The sequence below is a fragment of the Phascolarctos cinereus genome, unplaced genomic scaffold, assembly GCF_003287225.1.
Source record: "Phascolarctos cinereus isolate Bilbo 61053 unplaced genomic scaffold, phaCin_HiC Scaffold_726;HRSCAF=1367, whole genome shotgun sequence".
NCBI classification, from domain to species: Eukaryota; Metazoa; Chordata; class Mammalia; order Diprotodontia; family Phascolarctidae; genus Phascolarctos; species Phascolarctos cinereus.
The window spans coordinates 337,326,654-337,353,949 of NW_027556098.1; the positions used below are offsets into that span (position 1 = coordinate 337,326,654).

The 27,296-nt window shown below is 35.3% G+C and overlaps 2 protein-coding genes across 3 annotated transcripts in view; one reads left to right on the plus strand and one right to left on the minus strand.

The window, feature by feature from the left end:
- RB1 (RB transcriptional corepressor 1) overlaps positions 1-27,296 on the plus strand; it is a 184,702-nt gene that overhangs the window by 86,629 nt on the left and 70,777 nt on the right. The window lies entirely within an intron of this gene.
- On the minus strand, positions 14,180-16,105 carry LPAR6 (lysophosphatidic acid receptor 6). The gene is made up of 2 exons (XM_020993802.2): positions 15,867-16,105; positions 14,180-15,779 (listed from the first exon to the last, which is right to left on the minus strand). The coding sequence occupies exon 2, from the start codon at positions 15,411-15,413 to the stop codon at positions 14,376-14,378; it is 1,038 nt and encodes a 345-aa protein (XP_020849461.1). The 5' UTR covers positions 15,414-15,779; positions 15,867-16,105; the 3' UTR covers positions 14,180-14,375.

A 27,296-nucleotide genomic window follows, 5' to 3' on the forward strand; every position in this document is an offset into this window, starting at 1 on the left:
ATGAGGAATGTTATGAAGGCAAAAATGACATGATTTGTCAACAGACTGGATAGATATGTAGGGTGAAACAAAGTGAGTAATTTAGGCAACTAGTGTAGAATACTGGGCCTGCAGTCAGAAGATCTGAGTTCAAATCTGGACTGAAACATTTAGTAGCTGTGTGAGCCTGAGCAAGTCACTTATCCTCCATCTGCCTCAGTTTCCTCAATTGTAGAATGGGGATAATAATAACACTGACCTATTAGGGTATTGTGAAGATCATATGACATAATATTTGTTAAACACTTGATGCAGTGCTTGGCACATAGTAGGAGCTATAGAAATGCTTATTCCCCACAGTTGAAGGTGACACTGAGGTCAGTATTACTCCAAGTCCACCCCAAAAGGTATGTGATCATATGTTCAAAGGGTAGGGAACACAGGTCAAAATCTTATCCTCACTGTGACAGCCAGTTAGGCAGGCAGGCAAGCAGTTAGCAATCATTTGGCTGCAATACTAGGAGGATGGTGGTGCCTTGGACAGTAATAGGGAAATTTGAAAGTGAAAAAAGGAGGTCAGAGGTGGGGAAGGCAGTAGGGCGTGCCATCCATAGGAGTGGGATTAGAATGAGTTCTGTTTTAGATGTACTGAGTTTGAGATGCCCATGGAGCTTCCACTTTGAAATGTCCAAGGAGTAGTTGGTGTTGTATAATGGTAACTCAGCAGAGAAACTAGAATTGTATAAACAGATCTGGGAATCATCTGCATAAAGATGATATTAATATAAAGCAAGAGTTATTCATCTTTTTTGTGTGTTTTGGACCCCTTCTTTCTCTCTCTTTTTTTATTAATTTATTTTTAGTTTTCAACAATCACTTCCATATGCTTTTGAGTTTAAAATTTTTCTCCCTCTCCTTCTCTACCTCCCTCCCCAAGACGGCATGCAATCTGATATAGGCTCTACATATACACTCTATTAAACATATTTTCACATTAGTCATGTTACAACATGACTAATTCTTCCTTACAAGGAAGAATTAGAACAAATAGGAGGAACCACAAGAAAGAGGAAACAAAACAGAAGAAAAAAAAAGAGCAAATAGTATGCTTCGATCTGCTTTCAAACTTTTGGACCCTTTCTTAAAATAATGTTTTTAAAAGCATAAAAGAAAACACATAAGATTACAAATGTAACTAATCATATAGCAATATAGTTATCAAAATTTTAAAAAATTGAGAACTCAAGTATAGACGGAGAAGAGGACACTAGACAGAGGACATTGGTTAGTGGGTATAGCATGAATGAAGATCCAGTAAAACAGACTGAGAAGGAATTAATCAAAACAGATAGGAGGAGAACCAGGAGAGAACAGTGTTATAGTAATCAATAGAGGAACGAATATTTAGGAGGAAAAGGTGATGTAAAGTTCTGTAGAAGAGTAAAGACATATGAGAATTGAGAAAAGGACATTATATTTGTCAATTTGATGACTTTGAAGAGGATAGTTTCAGTTGAATGAGAGATATTGCCAGATTACAGAGGATTAAGAAGAATGTGAGAGGAAAGGAAGTAGAGGTACCTCCTATAGACAACTTTCTCAAAGAATTGAACCAATACTAGCCTAGATGGTAGTATACCCTTCCCTTTGCTGTAGTCCTTCCAACTTCCCCACTTCTGAACTAAGTGTTAGCCACTTAGGAAAGTTATAACCGAAACCAACCACCACCTACCATAGCTATGCAGGTGCCATTGGGAAAATTCCACCACTGTCCCCTGCCCTCCAGACCACCTGGTTCCTGACAATTTCATGAGATATCTCAGAGAGTAGACTCTGTGACTGAAGGTAGTAAGAGCCCCACCTCCTACCTTTTCATTTTGAATGGGAGAGAGTGAGTTGCACAGGTGAAGCAGTCATGAATGGTTGTAATTTCATAGATATCATTACATTAGCTTTCCTCCCAAAATTCATCCCGTCTTCCAAATTTCCCTATTACGCTGAAGGGCGCTGCTATCCTTCTAGTCAGTCAGGTTCTCACATTCTCATTGTCATCTTTGACTCCTCATTTTCTCCACACTCTATATCCACATATCCAGTCATTTGCCAGATCTTGTCACTTCTTCCTTTGTACCTCTTACATCTGTCCTCTTCTCTCTATTCAAACTGCCAAGTTCAGTCCCTTATCATCTCTAGCCTGGACTACTGCACTAGCCTCCTAACTTATTTCCCTATCTTATGTCAACAAGCATTTATTACACCCCTGCTCTGTGCAAGCACTATGCGAAGTGCTAGGCATACAAAGGAAGGCAGTAGTTGCTGCCCTCAAGAGCCCACCATCTAGTGGAGGAGACAACATGAAAAGAAACTATGTACAGGCAAGATATACACACACAATATATACACATATATGTGTACATACACACAGGATAAATTAGAGATAATTTTAGAGTGAAGATTCTAGCATTAAAAGGGACCTTTCAGAAAGGCTTCTTTTAGAAGAAGCCAGGAAGCAGAGATGAGGAAGAAGAGAATTCAAGGCTTAGAAGATAGGTGGTGGAAATGCACAGATTTGGCAGATAGGATGTTTTGGATTGCAGAATATGTCAAGGGAACTGGAAAGGTAGAAGGGGGCCAGGTTATGAAGGGCTTTAAACACCAGAGGATTTTATGTTGCATCCTTGAGGTAATAGTGGACCACTGGAGTTTATTGAATGGGAGAGGGGGAAGTGACATGGTCAGACTTTTGCTTTAGGAAAATCACTTTGATAGCTGAGTTGAAGATGAATTGTAGTGGGAAGAGGTTTGAGGCAAGGAGATCAACCAGAAAGTGATTGCAGTAGCCTTGAGTCTATCTTTTCTCTAATCCAGCTTCTACCTGCCAAGGAGATTTTCATAAAGTATAGATGTTACCCTACTCCATAAACTCCTATGATTCCCATTGCCTTTAGGACCAAATGTTATTTCATCTTTGTCTCATTCTTTTTAAATTTCAGTTTTTATAATGTTTGTAATTATTAGTATAGTAGCACATTCATAACAATAAATATAGCTCAGATTTTTTTTCACTGATCACAGTGTGTAATCAAAGCTGCTTTGACATCACCAGCTTAAAACACCAAGAGGTTGTGTGACTTGACTAGAATCACACAGCTAATGGATGTTAGAGACAGAATTTAAACCCAGGGCTTCTTGGCTCTGAGGCAGCCTCTATATCCATTATGCTGTGCTGCTTCTTGTGGATGCTTCATGATTGTGTTTATTCATTGAATTGTGCATTGATTCTTGTAAAAATTGGTGAATATATTTTATCTCAACCATAGTACTTAGATAACCAGCATACCCTATTGCCTGACCATGCCAGATAGTGGTATTTGCTTTAAAACATACACACCTCTCCCTTTTCCATGTCAGGTCCTTTACTCATACTGTTTCTAATGTTTGACCCTCAAGTTATTTTTAGTGCCTTATCCTTCAGCATGCATCTTCTTCCCCCAAATTGCAACCCTCCATAATTCTTCAGAATATTTTGTGACACACCTTTGTGAAGTTATCAGAATACACTATACTAGGTAGAGCTAACCAGCTACTTACTCATATACTCCCACTCACATTAGACATGCACTGCTATCCTCTTACCATATACAATTCCACCCTGTCCTATGCACCTGCCCTTTTAGTCATAAATTGGCAGAAGGGGAGTTAAGATATTCAGTGTATCAGACATTCTAGGGGATGCCTTTGAGAATGGTTAAAATATAAAACCTGAACCACACATCATTTTCATTCATGTGACATTTAAATAAATGATTCTATTTATTATTCATCATTGCTAGTATATGCATATTTTATAAAAGTATTGTATTTGTTATTGTCCTAATCATGTTTTTTTTTCTTTTCATGTGCTTGTCTCTTTGTTTCTCTCATTATTTTGTAATCTCCTTGACGACAGAAATTCTAGACCTTATTTTACATGTCAGTATTTTCCCCAATTACTTAACCTGTTCAATTTTTACTTTAACTTTCTATGCCGATTCATTTTGGTAGAACTTTAATTTTTTTCTTTGATTCTTTGATGCTACCTAAAAGATGGGAAGATATCATGAGGAAAAAAGACAGCCTTTCTTAACTGTTGCTGTTTGTGAAATGTTGGTGCTCACTTTTCAGTTACAGGATTTTATATTGCAGTGCTCAACAAGTCTCAACACAACTTGGAAGAAAGGAGTGTTAATTTGTCATTCAAGTGCAGACAAGAAAGAAGATGTTAGTTGCAAATTAAAGCTAGAAATATCCAACTGTACCAATTAGTGTGGTTTTTTAGTTGATCTAGTAGAACAAGGGAATATTAACAAACTTAACAAAGCATTCTAATACCTTGTGGGGGCATAACAGTTTAAATCAATTTATCCATAAATAAAATACAACAGGTTTTGTGTGTATCTGCCTTTTCAGAACATTTTTAGAGGAATGAATAAAGCTGAATCTTCTTTGAAACTCATCTTCCTCTAGTTCTGTTTCTTACAAGAACTACAAATATGTTCAAGTTGAATGTATAGCTTTATTCATATAATAATTTGTTTTTACCATTTTTCACATTTCTCATACCTGGCCAAATACCAAAGGGCAATTTTGTTGCTTTCCTGTTAGTGCCGATTTTAGTACAAGATAAGGAATTGTAAAATAGGAAACAGCTGGATCTGTGTTTTTCTTGGCCCTTCTAAAAGGGGTCAGGCTCTATTAATCCTGCTACCTTTCTATGACTTCTGATTCCGATAAAAACAGATTAATCAGAATCCTTAATGGTGAACCATCTTTCTGAGATATGTACCTTGTCAGAAAGTTCTTCTAAATCTAACCCAAATGTATCATTACTTTAAGTTTGTTTCTTCTTAGGAGAATCTTGACATCATTATGACCCTTCCAAAACTTCAAGATAGGTTATCTGAAGTGTTTCTTATCTTTATTATTAAATAATTTTAGTTCTTTCTTTATACATAGGTTTAATTTTCTAGCATTTTATTAATTTTTGTTCTCTGGACCTGTACTTTTCTCTGTTGTCTAAAATGTTTTTCATGGATATCCTTGAGGAAAAGAGATATTTGCTATGATTTTCTCAGTTTATTTAGAGAAAAAGCTGGAAAAGCAGAGAAATGAAAAGGCTTGTCTCATCGTTTGGTTAGTGGTTGATTGAAATGAATAGAAATGAGTGTATGTCTGCATCTAATGCTGTGGTCTATCCATTAGATTTACTTGGGAAAAGATAACCTTTGAGTTATCTTATTATACTTTATGAATTTTCTTCCTAATAGAAATATTTAACATATTTGAATACCATGCAGTTTAGAATCAGGGCCTAATCTGATGAAACCCACATACTTTAAACCAAGGTCTGTCCCAGAATAAAATTTTATAAGGTTCAATTCAGAATGAAGTAATTAAGGGCAAGCATAGATAAATGTAGGTGGCAAGGAAAATGTGAGAAAGATGTAAGCATCAAATAATTATTTATGAAAGATCAATCTTGTTTTTTTCCTGCAAGTAAGAAGTTACACAAATGCATTATTTATGTGAGCACACCTATATTTATATATGTATATATATAAAGTATGTGTGTGTGTGTGTGTGTATATGTATGTATATTATATATGTATATATTTTTTCCTTTTCAGGTTAAGGCTTTGTTGAACAATATGCATTTGTTGTTTTTGTTCATCCATAGAAATCTTATAAGGTCACACAATAAAAATAAAAGGTTGTTGGTTTTTTTAATCTAGCAATTTGGTAAACAGTTACTTCAGTTATTAACTATTGGACTTCGTATGAGCCAATGTGATATAATTTTTACACAATCCTAACAATAGCATTTCAACTATTAATAAATATAAAATGCATCTTTATTTGCAAATATTCTATGTAAGATTTGCTGTTAAGGCCTTTTGTGAATTGACTTTTGGCCGTAGGCAAAATCTTTCCTTAAGTCTAAATTTTAATTGCTTTTGAAAACTTAACATTCTTTCAACAAAAAAACCCACTGGAAAATTGTTTTTAAAATTAGTTCTAATAGAATGGTTTAGAATATTCACTTTTTTATTAAAGTGTCTAAGAGATTTTTAAGTCATAGTAATTAATGAAATGAAGTAAATTATTACCTTCTGGAAGTAAAAATTACATTAAAGAAAATGAAGACTGGACAGGTAGCTTGACCAGAAAAAAGCACATATGAGGAGGGCCATGTTGGAGGCAAAACAGTTTTAAAGTCATTGAGGGATCCTTCCTCAAGTGTTTGAAAAAGGAGAGAACACATAAATATTATGACAGCTGAAACAAGATAACTGAGATAACTACAAGCCCATGTGCCAAATTTATTGTCTCTATAAAATCTTAAAGTAATCTAAACATATGTGTCAAAGACATCTTTGAAAATATTAAAAAGTGAGTAAGGCTTTTACAAATAATATTCTATGGCAGATCAAAGCTTCACAGTTACACACTAGAGACAGAGAGAGAAAATACAAGACTTAAGTAAATCACTTTGCTTACTTTTATTGACTATAGAAAAGCTTATAATTTGGTAGTATAAAATGCCACCTTAAAGGTTTTCCTACAACAAAGTATCTCCCACTCATATTTCTAAATCACACAAGATTCCTTGAAAGATGCAACAGAGATTGTTTAGCTACCTTGTGAGCAATAATATCAAATGAAGCATACGCAGGGAGATAAATACTAGCCAAAAGATATTTGCTACCGTTCTGGAGGATGTCTAATCCAGTAGAGTTCAGATGGAAGAGTATTCCCTATATATGGTCAGATCCTCCAGATGCTTCACCTTATTGTGAATGATCACCTTTTTGTTCTGAAACATTGGAGAGCCTCCTAATTCATGATCACTCAGAAGAGTTCAGCCCGACTAACCATACAGGAATAACCATATAAATGAAGAACTGCCTCTTATCCAGGCTATGATAAACAGTTGAAAGGAAAGCCCATAGAGATATATATCTTGGACAGGCGGAACAGATGTATGACTGGAGTTCAGAACTGAATAAAAGGAGAGCAGACTGAATTGCATTTTAGTAATTGCATAGTCCTTTAACTGACCCCAAGTTTCTTCCTGATGCAAAAAAGAAAAAAAAATCTTTTTAACACTAGTAATCTTCTGGTTATATGGCCACAAATCATAACATAATCTCCAAAGAATCAAAATTATGAGTCACTGAAAGATCATCGGAGATATCCATAGTGGCCCTAAATCAGTTGCAAGATATCATAGATGAAGAGCTTTGCACAGGAAGGAGCATAAAAAAATATCAGAGAGAGTAGGTTGAATGAGACAGCTTTAAACGTCTCTTCCAGCCCTAAATCCATAATATCTAGATGCAGGACCAAAAAGGGAGGGAGGTTTGGCCATGCAGTGAGTGAGAGGGCTGGTAGGTGGACTCATGTACTATATAACATCAAGAGAAATAAAAGAAGTTCTCCAGCAATTTTGATGGACCCGTTGAGGAAGACTTATGGGATAATATGGACAGGATGAGAAGATGAAATGGGATGAGGCCTGTACCACTGGAGTGAATGTATCAATAATATCACAAATCTAACAAAATATTGATTGCTTTGATCTATCAAAGAATTAATCACATGCTAGTTTATTTTTCTACTATCAATATGACATAATACTTAGTTTCTCGAAATGTTCAGTTAACATGCTGAACCCAAGGAATTCTTTTCTAACTTTCATGTACAAATAATTATAACTGATACATAGCAATTGATCCTCTTTTCTCTGAACCCACAGACATCAATTCTCCACTGCTAGGATATAACGAGAGAGCAATCCTCCTTAGATCAAGCTGTCAAACTTCCTGAGTTCTAATTGGAACTCTTAAATTGTGATGTTTTTGATTAGTAAAATGTATTTTCTTATTTAGACCTTCAAATAGATAAGTGAACCATTGTATTCACAATAAATTAGATTTTGAGCTTAAGGCTGATCTTCCATAATCTTCCACGTTTTCCTTTATATTATTTTGTGTTAGAATTAAACATTTGAAAGAAAACCTAGGAACTATTTCTATATGTACTTCAAGAAGATGTGTGATCTCACCAATAGGCATAGTCCTTCAGCTCTCAGGAGGTGGGTAGCATATTTCATCATTAGTCCTCTAGACTCATGGTTGGTCATTATGCTGATCATAGTCTTATAATTCAAAGTTTATTTTTACCATGTTGTTCAGGTTCTGTTAATTTCATTCTGCATCAATTCATACAAGTCTTACCAGACTTCTCTTTAATTATCCTCTTCATCATTTCTAATAGCACAATAGTATTATATCATCTTTATGTATTGTAACTTGTTTAGCCATTCTCCAGTTTATGGGTAGCCTCTCAGATTCCTATTCTTTGCCAACTCAGAAAGAGCTAGAAATATTTGAACATCCTTAGTTAGAATTTGTTTTGCTTAGGACAAATCTATGCCACCTCTTAATCTATGTCACCCTTTAATTCTACCTCCTCCCTTATTTCTTTGTTGCTTGGGGAATGTTTTATACCTCTTGTACCAATCTACTAATTCCCTTTCCAATTATTTCTTCCTTAGTTCTCATTTCTTTTTCATTTTTTTCCCCTTTGTTGCTCTCTTTCATTTATAAAATCATTTTTACTTTTTTTTTAAACTCTAGTCACATGTTTGTTGGTTGGTTGGTTGGTTTTTCCAGAAATTCTAGTTGAATCTGTGGCCAAGTTATGTTCTTCCTTGAGGCTTTGCTTGTAGATGTTTTGGAGTTATTCTCTTTTTCTAGGTTTGTGTTCTGAGCACAAACTTCTGAGTTTGTATCTTCTGTCACCATAATAGCTTTTTATGGTGGAATTTTGTTAGTTTTTTTGTTTTTAATTTGTTCATTCTTCCAGCCTACTTCCTGACTAGATGCAGTGTTAAGGGCTAGACTCAGAGCACTTCCATGGCTAAGTTCTGGACTGGTCCTGTTGTTACTTTATCTGAGGGACAGGCTAGCCTGAGGACTTGCAAGCTTTCTTTGCTTCTAGAGTAGTCTGATCCAGGGCAGTCCATTCAGTTTTCTCCCTGTCTGAGATCTTCAGGTTTCTGACTGTTGCTGTTCCACCATGCCACCATCTTCTGCCATTTTGGCTCCATCTCCCCATAAAAGCTGTTGCCACTTGCTTCTGAACTTGCTTTTCTCTCTATATATATATACTTCCTAAGGCCTGCCATGCCACAGAACACCTCCCTGGGCCCAGTCTTCCTTGAGTCTGTGACCTTAAACTGGGTATAGTGGGTGACAAAGCTGCCAGCTTTCACATGTTCATGATGCTCATTTGGTCTGGAAGAGTAATTTACCCCAGGGTACTGACTCAAATGAACACCTTCCCCTTTCAAGTCCTGATAATTTATAATCCAGCAAGGAGTTGTACCAGGATTCCAAAGTGAAGTGCCAGCTTCCTCGGTACCTGCTCCAAGGTCTCCACCCATATCTGTTTCTCTAGATATAGAGAAGCCTGGAGAAAAATTAAATCACTAAACAAAAACAAATAAAGAGTAGAAAATTAAGGGGGCAGCTAGGTGGCGCAATGGATAGAGCACTGGCCATGCATTCAGGAGGACCCGAGTTCAAATGTGGCCTCAGACACATAACACTTACTAGCTGTGTGACTCTGGGCAAGTCATTTAACCCCCATTGCCCAACCAAAAAACAAAACAAAAACAAATAAAGAGTAGAAAAATTAAATCACTGAGCAAATGATGAAGTACAGGGATCATTTCCTCCCTTTAAGGTGGTAGTGAAGGCCTGTGAGTAATTGCTTCTGGGGGTAAAAAATATATCTGACTCTCTCCCTCTCCTCTTCTCCCCTCCTAAGTTCCAGACAGCTTAAGTAAATACATTATGAATAGCATTGTAGCTATTTCTCTGCCTCTCCCTGCCCCCTTTTGGAATATTGCTTCCAAAACTTAGGAACCCAAGTACTGGAAGAAGTCTCCTAAAGGAGTAAAGATGAACCTGCCCTGCCTACATCTGTTTCCCTGGGGATCCCAGTGGTCTAATCTTATACCCATGTGTACTGTCTCCTGCCTCTACCCGCTAGTTGCCTTTGACTCTCATACAGTTTATCAAGCATCTAATATTTACCAGGGCTGTGCTAAAAATTTTTTTCCAAATTTTCTTTTTAAAAAAATCTTTTTTAAAAATTTTATTGACAACCATTAAAATTCTAGGGGGGGAAATGGGGCCCAGGACAAAAATACATTGATCTCTCTGATGGCATTGTGCAGAACAGATTCAAGTAAGGGAAAAGTGGAAGCAAGGTAGAATTAGAGGAGAAAGGCGATAAGGGCCTAAACTAGTATGGCAATAGCAATGGAAAACTGATAATTATTAATTAAGCATTTATTTTATGATTTGGTAAAATTGTGGTATCAAAAATTAGGATTTTCTTTCATGCTATTTTGTCTCCAATTACCATATGAAATTGAAAATTAATTCTATCTAGCTTTACAGCTCCTTTTAAAATTAGAAGACCAAATTTTGAAATTTTAGGTCTATGATTTTAGTCTTAAGTAAGATGAAGGATCTGATATTTCTCATATTAGCTTTCTTCCACATTGCCTTCAGTTTTGATCATATCTCAAGAGAGTGATTAGAAATTTTGTAACTTGTGTTCTACTATTTTTCTTATGCTTTTCTGTAGACCAAGGGTGGGGAACCTGGGGCCTCGAGGCCACATGTGGCCTTCTAGGGCCTTGGGTGCAGCCTTGAGACTGGGTCCAAGTTTTACAGAACAAATCCTTTTATTAAGGGGGTTTGTTTTGTGGAGTGTGGATTCAATCAAAGGGCCACACTTGAAGACCTAGAGGGTCACATGTGGCCTTGAGGCTGCAATTTCCTCACGCCTGCTCTAGACAGTGTCATCAGTTTAGCAGTATTGCATGTTATTAAATATCTGTGAACATATTTTCTTTTTTGAAAGGGAAGAGGGGCCAGACCTGTGATATGATGGCGGAGGAATTCTTGTCAAAACACGCTCTGCATTTCAGAGAGTTGCTTGGGGCATTGAGAGCTTGTGACCCATTCAGAATCACCTAGCTGGTTTGTGCAGAAGTGAGACTTGAATCTCTTGTCTTCCTGACCAAAAGAGGCCAGGCCTCTATCAATTACAACACAGAACATATTTTCTTACAGAAATATTAGCAATGATTTCCCAAAAGCCTGATTTAGTTCATAATGTACCTGAAGCATTAAGAACAATAGTTCATATTGCTTTATAGATTGTAGTGAAATTTCCTCCCATTGCTATGGGCTATTCTAATTGTAAATTTTCAGTTACTTTTTATAGTATTATTACTTCTGGGAAATACATACAAAATTTCAGTTCAAGCTAGTTACATGGCATAGTGTTGGAGGTGGGAAGACCTGGGTTCAAGTCTCATCTCTGACACATATAGGATGTCGTTTTCCAAGTGTTCTGACATTAATGTGGCTTTATGGGGGAAAGGGATTGAAATACTCAGGGCATGTAACTTACAATAAGTATCATTTCTTTCAGAGCATAACATTACCAACAGTAAAACTGAATTGTCATTTTATTATGTCATCTCAATGTCTGTCTAATATATTAGGAAAATTAAATTTACCCAGTGTTTAAAGGCTCCAGACTTGAAACCTTTCTCATTATCTATTACTTGAAAATTAGTTAGGTAAGGCTTTTGACCCAATTATCTCCTTAGAGACCAAAGTTAAATAAAATTTTCTAGGTAGTCACGTGTTTGAATTTCTTTTTGCTAGGGAAGAAAAGTCAGTTTCTACAGTAACTTTAAAAAATACAGAAAGCACTTCTAAATCTTCAAGACAAACTATTTTGGTTAATTACAAGGAGAAACAGATACAGACCTGGTGTAGTTTCACAAGGGTTTGTAAGTTGCTTTTTAAGGCAAAAGAACATGTTTCAAAGGTATATTTGTGTTTTCCAATTTTGTTTTCCTGAAACATGGCTTTCAACAATCTTGGTCACAGTATTCTAAGAGTTGATTCTAGAGTTGACCTTATTGGTCATCTAGTTCAACTCACACTTGAAAAAAGAATACTCACTAATACACAGCTGACAAATCATATCTAGCCTTTCCTTGAAGACTTCATATGAAAGGGGAATTAACTGTTTGCCAAAATTCATTCCACTTTAGGATAGCAACACATGTTATAAGTACAGTAACACCTTATAAGTAAAGGACCAGATTTAGCTTCGAAAAACAAAACAAAAAAATGACCATAACTTTGCATATAGGATCATAGATTTAGCGTGAAAAGAATCTTTCAAATATAAATTAGAGTCATCTAATCCAATTCCCTCATTTTATAGATGAGGAAACTGAGCCCTAGAAAAGTTAAATATTTTATGCAATGGCATGCAGATAATAGCAGAACAAAGATTTGTATTTAGACCCTTTGACTGCAAATCTAGGGCTTTTTCCGTAGTGCCATGTTGTAAAGTGGGGAAAATACTTTTAAGTTGTTTTAATACTTTTGTTCATCCAATTGAAGTTTTCTTCAATTCCTTATCATCATTTCGCCTTTATTTGAATAGGAGTCAGGATTTGTGCACTAAGGAAATGATTAACATGTTACCCGATATAGTATAGCCACATGAATACAGGAAAATACAATGTTTCTATTCCACTTGCCAGCCTGCTTGTCTGGCAGATGTTTGTTTTTGTTATTAAAAATACTCAGGGAAGCCACACTAATAAACAGTAAGATCAGACATAAATTTAAAAGTATTTGCTATGTGGTAAATTTAGATCCAATATGCAGTAAAAAAAAAAACACTTTGAAAGCTGAGCCTGACAAAAAGTTAGGACATTGTATTGCATGTGTTTCTCTGTAACAGGAAGCTCACATTTTTTTAGTTACCTAAAAGTGAGTGATTTGTTTGAAGTTTTGTTTTAACACATACAGAACAAGACTGGGAAAAGTAACAAAGTTTTTGGAAAAGTTTTTGCTACAGAGATTGGGTTTGTTTTTAAGTTAAGACTAAATCCTATACTTTGTTTCTTTTATTCAGTGAAATGAAAATCTATGTATCTGTTTAGTATGGTTTGTTTTGTTGGCTTTATTTTAAAAAGTTGAACTGATACTGTACTTTATTAGCCTTGTTTTATTTCAAAGTGGCCCTTGAGTTAGGTACTCAATATACCTCCAAATCCATAAGATTTCAAATTTTTTAAAAGTCTCTTAACTCAATATACCTCCAAATCCGTAAGATTTCAAATTTTTTAAAAGTCTCTTAATATTTTCAAATATCCTTTGTAAAAGGATCGTAAGCAATCTTCCATGAGTCTTAGTACTTTTCTTTTGTATAAAATACTTAAAATGCAAATTGTGATACTAACACAAACATTTTACAAAGATTTTAGTTTGTAAAGAAATTTTTTATGCTTCCCTCCACCCCTATTTTGTGTTGCTTATTCTTATATATATATGTATGTATATGTATATGTATATGTATATGTATATGTATATGTATATGTATATGTATATGTATATGTATATTTTTTCCCATAAGAAAGTTTGAACCTTGTACTTATCAAATTACAAAATGTGTAATTTGGCTAGAACTATTTTAAAACCACATAGCACTTTTTTGTATGTGAAATGAAGACAAAACCATACTACTTGATTTCAATTTTTAGTTTCTACATTCCTAAACAAGGTTGAACCTTAAAAAGGTGAGCTTATCTTCATGCTACTAGAGAATAAATTTTATGTTAAATTTTCTTGGTTAAAAATATAAAAACCTTTAAAACCATTTCACAAAAGAATCAATTATTTTGAATTGATTTGTGAAGAAAAACTAAAGTGATACTTAAAGGAACTGTATTTATCAGTTTTAATTCCAAACTGAAATCTAATATCTTTATTAATACTGCTTTTTTGCCATTATTTTTCAGACCTCAGTCTCCTATGTTCTTATATCATTAGATCTAGTATTATGATGGAAGGCTATATGGCCCTGGGCTAAGATAATTAGGTCAGATGGGCAGCACTTATGATTTGTTAAATCATAAAGCCCTTTTGGACTTTGATATATCTGCTGTGTGAGCTAATAATAACAGCTTCCTAAAGAATGTTTTAACTATAAGAGGAGGTACTGAAATCATAATAGCTTAGAAAAATAGATCATCAAATAAAGAAGATACCAAGAACAGAATATACTTTTAATAATACATATTTTTCTGTGGTTTTTTCTTAATGCTAAGAACTTTGGATATTTAAAGCACTGTTCATGTTTTAAATGTCTATATACAGAGAAATAGTTTATACAAGAAAACACTTTTCACAGTTGTGGCAGTGCTGGTCAGTTAAGTCCCAGTAGTCTGTAGTTCATGTATTTTATATTGTAGATTCATTATCAAATATTTTACTTTTCAAAGTCTGCAGATTGTGCTGGATAAAATTCTCTGTTCCTTGAATTTCAGAGAATCTGGAATCACTCTTCCTGGAAGACCAGTTCTTCATTTTTATTGAATTTTGAATAGTGTCCGATGTAAAGTAGTAAATTATAGGGTCAAAACAACAGTTTGAAACTGCAATACAGAGAGTGATTGGATACATAGTCCTGACTGCAGCCGCCACTGAGCAGTTAACAAACGTTTGTGTTCTCATGAGAGAATATAGTATCAAGTTGATGTTATATGGTACAAAACAAAAACAAAATATGATCAAATGAACAAAAATCATCTTCAGGACTTTAGTTTTGTTGAGTTTGCTTCTACTTAGAGTAACTGGCTTATTTAAAGTCTTTAACACCATACTGGAACAGGTCACATTTAAAATTAATGGAATAAAAAACCCCACTGTTTCGATGAAAATTACAATCCTTGAGAGATAGGTTTTCCACGTGGCTTCCGGAAAATTTTCAAAGCATGCTTCTTCAGTCGAGTTTTTGCCCTGAGAGTGGGTAGACTGAAAAAAGACCGCTGGTGCACTGCCACCTATCACAGTCAGCCACACGGAAAAACAAACGATTTTTGCATTTTTCTTGGTTCGGAGAGTCTTAGATCGAAATGGGTAGAGAATAGCCAAAAACCGATCTACACTGATGCAAGTTAAGAATAGAATGCTTCCGTACATATTTGTATAAAACAGCATGACTGAAATCTTGCAAAGTACATCTCCGAAAGGCCAGTTTCGAGTCGCAAAGTAAAAAATCCGAAAAGGTAAGGTAAATACGAAAAGCAAATCCGACAGCGCCAAATTAATCATATATGTAGTCGTTTCGTTTCGCATTTTGAGTGTGCATAAGAAAATATACATGGCCACACAGTTCGAGATTAACCCCAGCACAAACACCATGCTGAACATGCAGCCATACAAAGTATACTTAAAGGAGTCATCATAGGAACAGTTGGAACTGTTAGTGCTTACCATTATAAAGGTGCTTTAGATTTACAATGTAGAAATCCTGGCTGTAGCAGCCTCCTTTTCCTCCTTTTTGTATTCAGATGATGATCACTTTATAACCTCTAATTTATTTGCAAATGTTTTGGGTCTTTGGATGGCTTCATAAGTATTTCCTTTCCCTTGGAAATCTCCAGGAGAAACATGAAATTTGGCTGTAAAGTTGCAGTCTGGGTCCTCAATGGGAAAGCATTCTTTTCTTCCAAGAGTCACTACAAAAACCGGGGATCCAGGACTGGCTCCTTGAAAGAATCCTTTTTTTAGATAGCGAGTGTAGTCATTCTTTAAGAGCATGAATTTAAAGTAAACAGCTGTGGTTTGCCTCTGTTTGAAATCCTGTATTTCATGAATGAAACAATTCAGTGAAACAAAATTTCAAAACTGATTTAGCAAAAGAAAAGTTAAACTTTAAAAGCTACTTACAGAAGGTTTAAAACGTGAAGTGCTTTAAATATTCTCGCTTGGTCTCTAGCATCTTACTCCTTTTAAGTAAGTTTTCCTTCGCTACCCTTCAGGCGTGCTGATCTGAGAAAGCGAAAAGCAAAGCGAGTTCAGAAACAATTCCCAAAAGTTGCTTGCTCCAGATGAATTGAGAAGTTTTCTCCAGTCGCTTGCAGCATTGTGTGTGTGTGCAGGGTTTGCTTTCTCAGAAGAGGAAGGCTTGCTGGGTTTGTAGTATGACATCACAGGAAGAAGAGGCTGGGTTTGGACAAAGAATGGTTCCCCAACCTCCAGTGCTTGCAGTTTCTTTAATCTGATAACGTGTCTGCTAGGAATATACCTTGGAGGCTTGCAAATGGTCCCAGGCTCCCTTGAGAAGGCAGTTCTTTTAAATTTTTACTCTTGTAAATGCCTTCTAGGATGCTGGCAGTGTATCCTTTGCATCTTTTTTTTTTCTTTCGAGTAATATTTTAAATTCTGAAGTAATTGCTAAAATTTAGTGAAAAACCAGTCTCCCACAATCTCATAAACTTGAGAAGTTAAGTTTAAATCCTGTAGCAGTTTTCATTAGCTGTGTATTTTCATGTTTTCAAATTGAAATTATCAGTGAACCACTTCATTTTTCTTCAGATATGTTTTACCAGTTCATAGCAAGGCATAGGATTTTTAATTTGCTCAATGACGGCAAATAACAATTTAAGTTTCAGGCATAAATAAGATTTGAGTTAGAAGTTATTTGTAGTTAATTCCTTCTTTGATTTCTGTGTTTTTCTAAGTGTAGATAAAATTAACTGACTATAGCTATTGTTGAGATAAAGGTAATTCCATATACTCTTATCAATCAGTTTAATACTGGGAAAGAATATTCTCATAAAGCCTCATCACATTTGAAATAAGGTTAATATTTAATTGTACAGTGTTATGTAGGTTTGTTAATATACTTTCATCAAATAGGACTGAATTCCTATGGAATTTTGTTTGTTAAATGACCAGTTCATAATTTCCTTCCTACTCCTCATTTTTCCACTTATAAGTTATGTTTCTTATGAAATCCTATTTGAGAATATAAATTTTCTTATAATTTTGAAATAATTTGCGAATAATTTCAAGATATCTTTATAGTTGAAATAACCCATATAAGTTCTAGAGGACAAATCCAGAAAACAGAAGATTTAGTAGAATGCTTTATCTTGAGATGGAATTTCCATAGATATTAATATTTTTCAAATTTCTCCTCTCAAATAGTTCATTTTTTTTTCCTATTTGGAATTGACATTTTTCAGTTGCAACTTGGCAGAGTTTTGATTGGGGGAGAAGGGCTTGAATTTTTGGTGGATTTCAAAGGGAATCCTGGAAGATCAAGATCTAATTCTTTTTATGCTAATTAATTAATTGGTTAAAACAAAGTTGGTTTCTGGAGGGCCATTTATTTTTGGAATATTAATAGCCCTTCTTTTTGCCATTAGGCTGAGGTATTACTTAAAATGGTATCTTTTGGCCTTTGTTCACTAAAATATCCTATTCCTGCAGCAGTCATTTATCTCATACCTACAGAGAGCTAGATATTGGGGTTACTGAGACAAAGAAAAGTACTCAGGGAGTTTATAGTGGGGATAGGAAGGAGAGTTAAGTGTGAACACAGGTAAGTGCAAAAGTAATTGGGGGCAAGTGGAGAGTAATAGGACTTGTCTCTTTTGGGAGGTAGCACTTGAGCCTAGCCTTGAAGAAAGCTAAAAATGCAAGCCCAGAGTGAGGAGGGAGTACATTCCAGGGATGGGGTTTAAATGACATGTGCAGTAACATGGAGATGTGAAATGAACTCTCTGAGGAACCGCAGGTAGGATTGGCTGGAATGTAGAGTGCATGAAGGGAGAGAAAGGTATGTGGGATAAATCTGGAGATATAGATTGAGTACAAATTGTGAATGACTTTAAATTTCAAACAGAAGAGTTTGTATGTTTCCTAATAGCATGCTGGAAGGCTAATTGAAAATATTGCTTCTAGCACTTTGAAGTTGCTTTATGAGTTAGATTGTACAAGTAAATAATAAAATGGTGGTCTAAATATCAGTGCAAGACATTGCTAGGGATATAAAAACAAAACGAAACAAAATCCTTGCCTTCAAGGAACTTATATTCTACTGAAGAGATACAACATAGACAAAAATATAAAATAATTTGAAAAGGTGGAGAACACAGTTAAATATTGCTATCAGGAAGATTTCACACAGGAATGATATCTGAGATAAGCCTTGAAGAAAGCTAAGGATTCTGAGACGCAGAAGTCAGAAGAAAATTAATTCCAGAAATGTAGGCTGGTGCAAAGTCATGGAGACAAGATGGAATGCTAAGTTCTTAAAGCAGCAAGCAGCCCATTTTGGCTGGAACATAATTTTTTTTTAAGGATAGTGATGTGAATTCAGTTAGGAAAAATATGTTGGAACCAGGCAGTCAATAAGAGAAATCTTGAGAGGCAATAGGAGCCATTGCAGATTTCTTGAAAGATATTTATAACAACAATGATTTCAATTTCTTTCATTATTGATCTGTATTATCTTTTTTGACAGCCAAGTTACATTGATGACATATAATGCTAGAAGTCATCTCAAACCTTCATGAAATGCTATCTAGCTATGAGTCTCTCTCACCTTGTATTTGTGCAGTTGATTTTTGAACCTAAGTGAATGACTGTATAATGATCTTGATTAAATATCATGTACCAATTTTTAAAAATCTTATACTACCCCTAAAATCTGCTTTATTCAGTGGAAGTTAAATTATAATTTTTTGAGAGAATGAGTTGAGCTGTTTTTAGTATTGCAACAAAAGCTATCAATCGAGCAATAAGCATTAATTAAGTGCCAACTTTGTGCCAGCATAGGGGCATCTAGGTAGCACAGTGAATAGAGTGCTGGACCTATAGTCAAAAAAACTTTTCTTCCTGAGTTCAAATCTGGCCTCAGACACTAGCTGTATAACCCTGGGCAAGTTACTTAATCCTGTTTGCCTCATTTCTTCATCTGTAACATAAGCTGGAGAAGAAGATGGCAAACCACTCCAGTTTCTTTGCCAAGAAGACCCCAAATGGGGTCATGAAGAGTTGGACATGACTGAACAGTAATCATCACAAAATGTAAGCCTTTTAACCTTGAGTCAGACGTGGCTAGAAATTGGTCCCAAGGCTTCTGACCCTAACCATTAAATTGATATATAGACTTAGAAACATTTAAAATAAAATAAAGCCTCCTTATCCTATGATGTGATGTGATGCTCATGGATTATTTCTATTTATAATTTATAATTTTACTTAATAGAAAAGGAAAAGAGCTACGGACCCATTTTCCCTCAAACATTATTTCTTTGAATCTTATTAGGATACAGTTTATCTCAGTTTAAAAGAAATACCAATAAAACCTTTTGAGCCTAAGAAATAAACTTTTCTAATTGGTATAGATTAAATCAGTTTATTTCATTTAATTTTTTTTTTATCATGAGAAGAAAAGACTCATTGCTTCTTAAATTTTCTTGGCCTATTCCATTTGCTAAGCATAGACAATCTCTGAAAGTGATTGGGCTCCTTTTGTTGGTGACACAACCCTTTACTGGGCTTCACAGAGCATGAGTCATTTACCAAAGTTCAAAGAAGGCATAAATTATACTGTATTTACTTTCATTGGGGCAGAGAGTTAAGGAGATATGACTTGGAGAATTAGTGCTGACTTATAGTAAAGTGAAGTGGGTGGGAGAGATTGTAAAGAAAGGTTAGACAAAGTGGTCAAAAACAAAAAGATGTGCATGGGGGTTTTAATGTAGGTAAAAGATTTAGTACTTCAAATAACATTTGTGCTTTATTTGTGCAATTTAAATCAAATCCATACTCCTAATTCTGGTATTTTAAGCTGTCTCTAATCTTTTTGTTCTCCAACCTTTTATCCTATTATTGAACCATAGCTTGTAACTTGAATATTTATCTCCAGGTCTTTGTATTCAAAGTATCTTGTATATTCTCATGTCAGTAAACTATAGTCTACCTGAATCTGTCATTTCACATTTCCCGAAAATTAATTTCCCATCTTGTCGTTAACTGTTGTTTCATCATGCTTTAGCCCTGCTTCTTTTAATAACATGACTTCTACTTCCGTATTCTGTCAAAATGTATTTACCAGTAGCTTCCACTTGGGGGAAGAGATGAGAGTAACATGGGAAAAGAGAAGATTTAGTGGGGACTTGTCAGCTGTCTTCAAATATTGGAAGGGCAATAATTTAGAAGACTGGTTAGATTTCTTTTGTTTGGCCCTCATCAATAAATCAATAAAAGCTACAGGTGGCTCAACTGAAGGGAAGAATCCCCCAAAATGAGAGGTTTACAAAAGATGAATTGGAAAGTACACCAAGATCTCTGTTACTACAGTTTTTGAGAAGAATCTGGATAATATAGGACATTTATGCTTTAAGTACAGATTGGAACAGATAAACTCTGAGCCCCTTTAGGTTATAAGAGTCTACTGTTTTGATATTACAAAGAAATGCTTTTACCTAGACTCTTGACTTAGAATTTTGTGTAAAATAGGGTTATTTATTAGTCCTTAGCTTTTCTTAGGTATAGGTCTTAACAGATTCTAAGCATTAGAATGGCAAAACAATGATTTGTTAAGGCAGAAATAGCAAGAAATAATAACTGATGAGATAGGAAATTGAACTAGAAAAGGAAACCAAAGCCATAGAAGTGCAGTTTGAGTCTGTCTAATAACTGTCTTACTATTTGACCTAAATAACCACGAATTTGATTTCCATAGCACAGTACAATGCAGAATCGTAGAATATATTATTGTCAGAACTAGAAGATATCTAATTTAGTCTCCTTGTTTTATAGTTTAGCAAATTGAGGTCCAGAAAATTTAAGTGACTTGCTAAAGGTCCCAGTATAAGTTAGTGACAGAATTGGGACTGGAACTCTAGTTTCCTTATTTTACAGTGTTCTTTCCCTTATCTTTGAAGAGATTTCATCATCCTTTTGGTAAGACTTCCTCTCCTTCCCCTTACTTTCAAAAATACTAATTATTTTCGTACTTCTAGATTTAATTTTTCATATAACTACCTTCATCTTCATTTTCATCTTACAAATCAAGCTGAAAATTAAATTCTTCATCACTTTTTAAAAATTGCTTTTCCTATTGACATTTTATTTCTCTAAACATTTTCAGTTTTCTCCAGGCCTTTACTGACGTGAATAACAGTATCTTCTTCAAGATCATAAGCACAATTACAATTTGTTTAAGAATCTTCCAGTATTTTACAAAGATTTTAACATCTTTTTTTAGGTTTTGTTAATAGTTTGTAATCACCAGACAAACCTTGTGTTTAACATGAACACACTCGTTTATGAAGATTACCATAAATTTTTTTTTTTGTCAAAAGCTGATATCCAACTTGTCAATTTTGAAACTGAACAGTTCTGGCACTTCTAATGTCCAAGGTGAACTACATTCCCTTTCTGGGAGCTTGTCTCTGAAGCTAGCTTCCCTAGGGCAGTGGACAATATTTAGAGGCTGTAGAGTTATTGTATAACAGCATAGGGTTACTTCACTTTTCTGAAAATGAATTTCTTGGTAACTGCTCATCTCTGTGTTTATTCTACTACTGTTTTTCTGTGTATATTATAAATTCATTGTATTTTTAACACCTTTTGGTTCAAAGCTAGTGCAGAGTATATTACAGTCAATTTAATTAAATATTTATTAAATAATAACCTTTTGATCTAGTAGATAGTATCTTGAAAATGGTAGCTGTAAATGATCCTAATTTGATCCTGCTTTTAAAATTACTAATGTTTGGTAAGCCTTAATCTTGGCCTGTCATTTATATTTCTAATGTAAGGGCTATCTTCTGACTTAATCATCATTGAGCACCAGCTAAACAAACATATCAAGCATATTTTCCAGGTACTATGCTAGATACCAGAAATATGAAGACCAAACAAATACCTAACCCTTAAGAAACTTACAGTCTTAGAGTATGGAAGGGAAAAAATGTGTTAGGGAATACACATATAAATGAATACAAAATAATTTGAGGAGGCACTCTTATAAGAGAAAATAAATATCCTTCACTCAGAGGTATTTCTTCTAAGAAAGATGAGTTAGACATGTACTGAAAAAGGTAGGCATTTATTAGTATCACTCAATCAAAAGAAATTCAGATTCCTAGACCATATCCTGATTTTCTCAATCTGTAGGTTTTTAGTCATAAGAAGAAAGAACAAATTTAAGGAGAGAGCTTTAAATGTGAAGTGCATTGTTATGTAGGATGCCTGTCATCTACTTCTTTTGGAAGTAGCACAGAGGTTAAGTAGTCACTGGCCTTAAAAGTCGAAATATCTGAATTCAAGTTCTGATTCCGCCAGATATTAGGCATTGATGCTGGGCTTTGCATTTTACTCTTTTAGGTCTCAGTTAATATTTTGTAATTCTGTGTTTAACTTCTATCTGGGAAGGTTAGGAAAGGTGACATAGAAGAGGTGACACCTCAGCTGGGACTTGAAGAGGATATCACTAGGCAAAGTTGATATATGGGGTATGGGTTAGTAATAGTCTGTTTCAGGCATAGAAGATGATACAAAGCACAGAGGCAGGAAAATCTGGAATAAACTCTAAGAACATCATACAATAAAATTTATTTGGAGTACAGAATTCACAAAGGGTGTACTGTGAAATAAAACTGGAAAGGTAAATATAAGAGCTAGATTGTGAAAGGCCTTAAGTAGCAGCCTAAGGACTTTTTGTTTTATCTCATAGGTAGAAGGAAGCCATTAAAGACTTTGTAAGTAGTAGAGTGACTATGCATGTGAACACTGACTTTGGCAGTATTTCAGAGAACAGGTTGGAGACCAGTTAGGAAGCTTTTATAACAGTTCAGGTGGAAGGTGATAAGGGCCAGAACAAGAGTGGCAGCAATTGGATAAATCAGAAAGTTTACAGTAGAAGCAAAATAGATGGGAATTGACAGATGATTGACTAAGAGAGGAGAGAAGGAAGATTTTGAACTTGAGTTGCTAGAATAATAGTGCTGAAAGAGGGAAGTTGAGAGGAGAGGCAGGTTTTGAAGGAGTCTGATGAGTTCAATTTTGTTTTTTATTTTTATTTTTTTAGGCAGTTTGGGTTAAGCGACTTGCCCAAGGTCACACAGCTGGTGTCAAGTGTTTGGTCTCAGGCCAGATTTGAACTCATGTCCTCCTGACTTCAGGGCCACTGTGCCACCTAGCTGCCACTTGATGAGTTGGAAATGCTGGTGGGATACTTTAGTGTCCAACAAACTATTGAGATTACAAGACTAGATCACGGGGCAGAGGTTGGGGATGGACATAGATGTGGAAATCATCTACAGAGAATTGGTGATGGTGAAGCTGGGGAGATTGGGGAGGGTGAGATAAGCAAGGCAGAAATATGAATATATCCACTTGATATCCACAGAAACTGATTTTGCAAATATAAATAGGAGAGGGATTCTTCCAGATTACCCACTTTGTTTGCTATGTCAGATTGCAGAAAGTGTTAGGGCAGCTGGATGACACTCATTTTGGAGGTGCCTGGTACAATTGAAAGAATAGGCAAGAATTGTAGTCAGAGGATGAAATTGAATTAGCCCTACCAGTTACTAACTATTTGACTATGGGCAAGTCACTTAACCTCCCTAGGCTTCATTTTCTTTATTTGTAAAATAAAGGAATTGGAATAGATGACCTGAGACCTCTTTCAACTCCTAAGTCTTTGATCTGTAACCTAATATGTAGACAACTACCACAGAAGCAAATTGCAGTTTTTCACAGAGGTGTATTCTATTTTGGCTAATGTAGTGAAACAGTATTGTTTTTTGAACTAATCTATTAAAAGAAGTTGTGTTTTATACAGGTAAACTTTGCTTTGTGCAACAGATGTGACCTCAGTGTGTTTCACTGTCTATGCTATTCTGCTTATACATATTCTACTGGCACAAACTTGAACTTCTCTGGAAAGCCTTTCCCATCTTCTCAGGCCATAGAGGTTTATTCCACATCTAAAATCCTCTAACACTTACCTGTATTAGCTGATTTGGGAATGTAATTGTAATCGTATGCTGTCTTGTTTTGTCTTTTAACCGTTTTGCATATCTTAATTCCCACTTAATTGTAAACACCTTTCAAGGCACAGACAGAAATTTTTCCTTTTTTTTCCCTTTCTTTTAGGGATGGGTTTAACATAATGTTTTACATATAGATACAAGATAAATTGAATTTCTAAAAAGTTAAGTATAAATTTATCTTTAGACTAAAGATATATAAACAAATGTAATACACAATGTAGCAGGTGATTGAGAGAGGTATAAAAATATCAGATGTAGACTAGCAGTTTTTTTCTTTGATAATGAAGCTTTTCTTATACTACAGCTTTAAGAGCTATACTTCTGGGTTGCCATTTTTTGTCTACAAAATAGAGTTCAAATGGCCCACTTTTGTTATTTGGTTGTGTCTATCTTTTTGTTTCTTACATTTTGCAGATATAACAACATACACTTAGAAAATGCAAACTTGATAATTGGGTTTGAAACCTTAGAGGTAAAGTTCAACGTCTTGTCTAGGTAATTAAAAAAACAAAGAAACTTTTAATACAAAAGAACTATTTTAGAGAGAGGGCCAAACCTCTGGTGTAGCTATTCCTAGTTCTGTACTAACTGTGATTTTGGACAAATTATTTAACCCAGTCCAAATGAACTCATCTGTAAAATTACAAAAGCACATTATATAGGCTTTACAATCCATGCCAATTGTAGAAGAGATTTTTTAAAATTACAATCAAATATTGAAATATAATGAGGAATAATTTTTTTTTACTTGAAACCCCATGTTTCTTGCAAGTGCAGAGTAGCCGGCCCTGGTGCTTTAGGATGTTAGAGGCCCCTTCATCTCAGCCTATGGCCCTTACATTGCTGCTGAGCGGCAGAACTTGTACACCATCAGCAGGAGCCACTTCACACCAAAACATTCTCATTAGAACCTCAGGGCCATTTTAATCAACAGGCTTCTCTCTACATGGTTCTTCACCAGTGTTGGGACTAACAAATACCTCCTTCTTGTTCCATAATCCCTGTAATTCAGAGACCTTTTATGTTCTCTCATTCATATCCTTCCATTAGTCCTTATTTTCTTTTGCGTCTCACTTCCGCTCTACCTTCTGGAATCCCTTAACCATTGCAGTCTTTTTGTCTCATGTTTCTTCCTGGTTTCTGGCACTCATAGAAACTCAGGTCTCCTCAGAATACCTTTCTAATAATGATAGTCTTCTCATGCTCCATGGCCTACTGGGCCAGGAAGGAAGGAAAGAAGGAAGCAGATATTGATGAAGCACCTACCATGTGGCAGGCATTTTACTATGCTAAGCATTTTACAAATATTATCCTGTTTGATCTTCACAATAGCCCTGGGAGATAGGTGCTAATATTATTCCCGTTTTTTAATAGAGGAAACTGAGGCAGTCAGATATTTGAATGACTTTCCCAGGATCATACAGCTAATGAGTCTGAGGCTGGATTTGAAATTAGGTTTTCCTTACTCTAGGTGCAGCTCTCTAGATGCATCAAGAGAAAGTCAGAATACTCCTTGCTTCACATAGCCACTTCTAAACCCTCCTTCTATCACTATCATTTAGCAATCTGTTCTCTGTAGAGTTACACTCTCTGCCTGGTTCCTTGTTGCTGTTGTTTGCTGACCTCTTTTCTCTCTTTTTTCGTCAGTCATTTCAGTGCTTGATTTACAATCTTCTCTACTTTGCCATCTGCCCTGATCATGTCTTTGCATTATCATATTGAGATCCCTTCAATACCCCGATATCTCAGTTTTTCAACCATTTCAATTCAAATGACGTCTGTCTCCATCTTAACTTAGGGTGGTCATACCTTAGACCTCACCACACCAAAATTAGTTTTTTGTCTATGATCTTGAACTCTAAAATTCTTTTTTTGATTATAATCTCCTGGCCTCTAACCTTTCCACTACTTCATTCCTCTTAATATACTCCTGGTCCTCACCTCAACTTCTAGTTCCTCTGTCTGTTCCCATTGTTAAAAACCACTGCCTTTGGTTCTGACCCATACTTTACTCTAAGACTGAAGCATCCCAAGGTTCTTTTTAAATAAGCCTTATATTATTTCATATTAGGCATTAAGTTAATAAATTTCGAGGATTTAACTGCAAGGGTTCTGTCAAAGTTTTTTTTTTTAATTGGAAGGGTTCTATCACTGCGAAAATTTTGAGAACTGCCATTCTGGCCGCATCTGAGTCAATAAACATTTATTAAGCATCTACTATGTGCCAGGCATTGTACAAGCACTGGAGATATAAAGAAAAGCAAAAGACCATTTGCTCTTAAGGAGCTCATAGTCCAATAAGGGAAACAAAATGCAAACAAAATGTAAAAGCAAACTATTTACATGATAAATTGGAGATAATTAACACAGGGAAGTCATTTGCAAGAAGGGGAGAATGAATAAAGACTTCTCATAGAAGAAAGAATTTTTCAAGCAGGTACTTGAAGAAACTTGAAAGTTCAGGGTACTTGAAGGTTGACAAGAGGCAGAGATGAGGAAGTAGAGTGTCTAAGGAATGAGGAACAGACATTGAAAATGTCCAAAATCTGGAAATGGGATGTGTGTACAAGAGAAAGAAAGGAGGCAAGTGTCACTAGATCACAGAAAACATAGCTAGAAATAAGATATAAGAAGACTGGAAAGCTAGGAGGATACTAGGGTGTGAGGGGCTTTGACAGCCAAACAGAAGATTTTATATTTTATCCTGGAGGTTGTAGGGAGTCACTGGACTTTATTGAATTAAGAGTTAGGAGGTGTGTGTGACATAGTCAGATCTGTGCTTTAGGAATCTTTAGGAAGATTAATTTGACAACTGATTGGGGGATGGACTGGACTGGGGAGAAATTTGACACAATGAAATCAACCAGAAATCTATTACAATGGTCCAGGCAGAAGGTGATAAGGAATTGTATGACAGGGGTGGTAATGTAAGAGTAGAGAAGGGTACATGTAGGAGAAATGTTAAGGTAAAAGCAACAGGACTTGTCAACAGATTAGATATAAAGGGTGAAATAGGGTGATGAGTCAGGATAGCACTTAGGTTTTGAGCTTGGATTACTAGGAGGATAGAGATGCCCATGAGAGTAAAAGGAAAGTCCAGAAGAGGAAAGAGATTGGGGGAGAAGAGACTGTATTCAGTTTTGGAGATGTTAAGTTGAAGATTTCTCTGATGGTTAGAGATATCCAAGGAGAAGTATCAGAAGAAATAAAAAAAAAAAGAACTAAGAGTCAGAAAATCTAGTTTTGGTCCTGCCACTAATCAGCTTCATAACCTTGGGCAAATCTTTTCACTTTT

What these genes read in the sequence shown, in the direction of transcription:
- LPAR6 (XM_020993802.2), bottom strand. Translation starts at nt 15,413, where the DNA reads ATGGTAAGCACTAACAGTTCCAACTGTTCCTATGATGACTCCTTTAAG.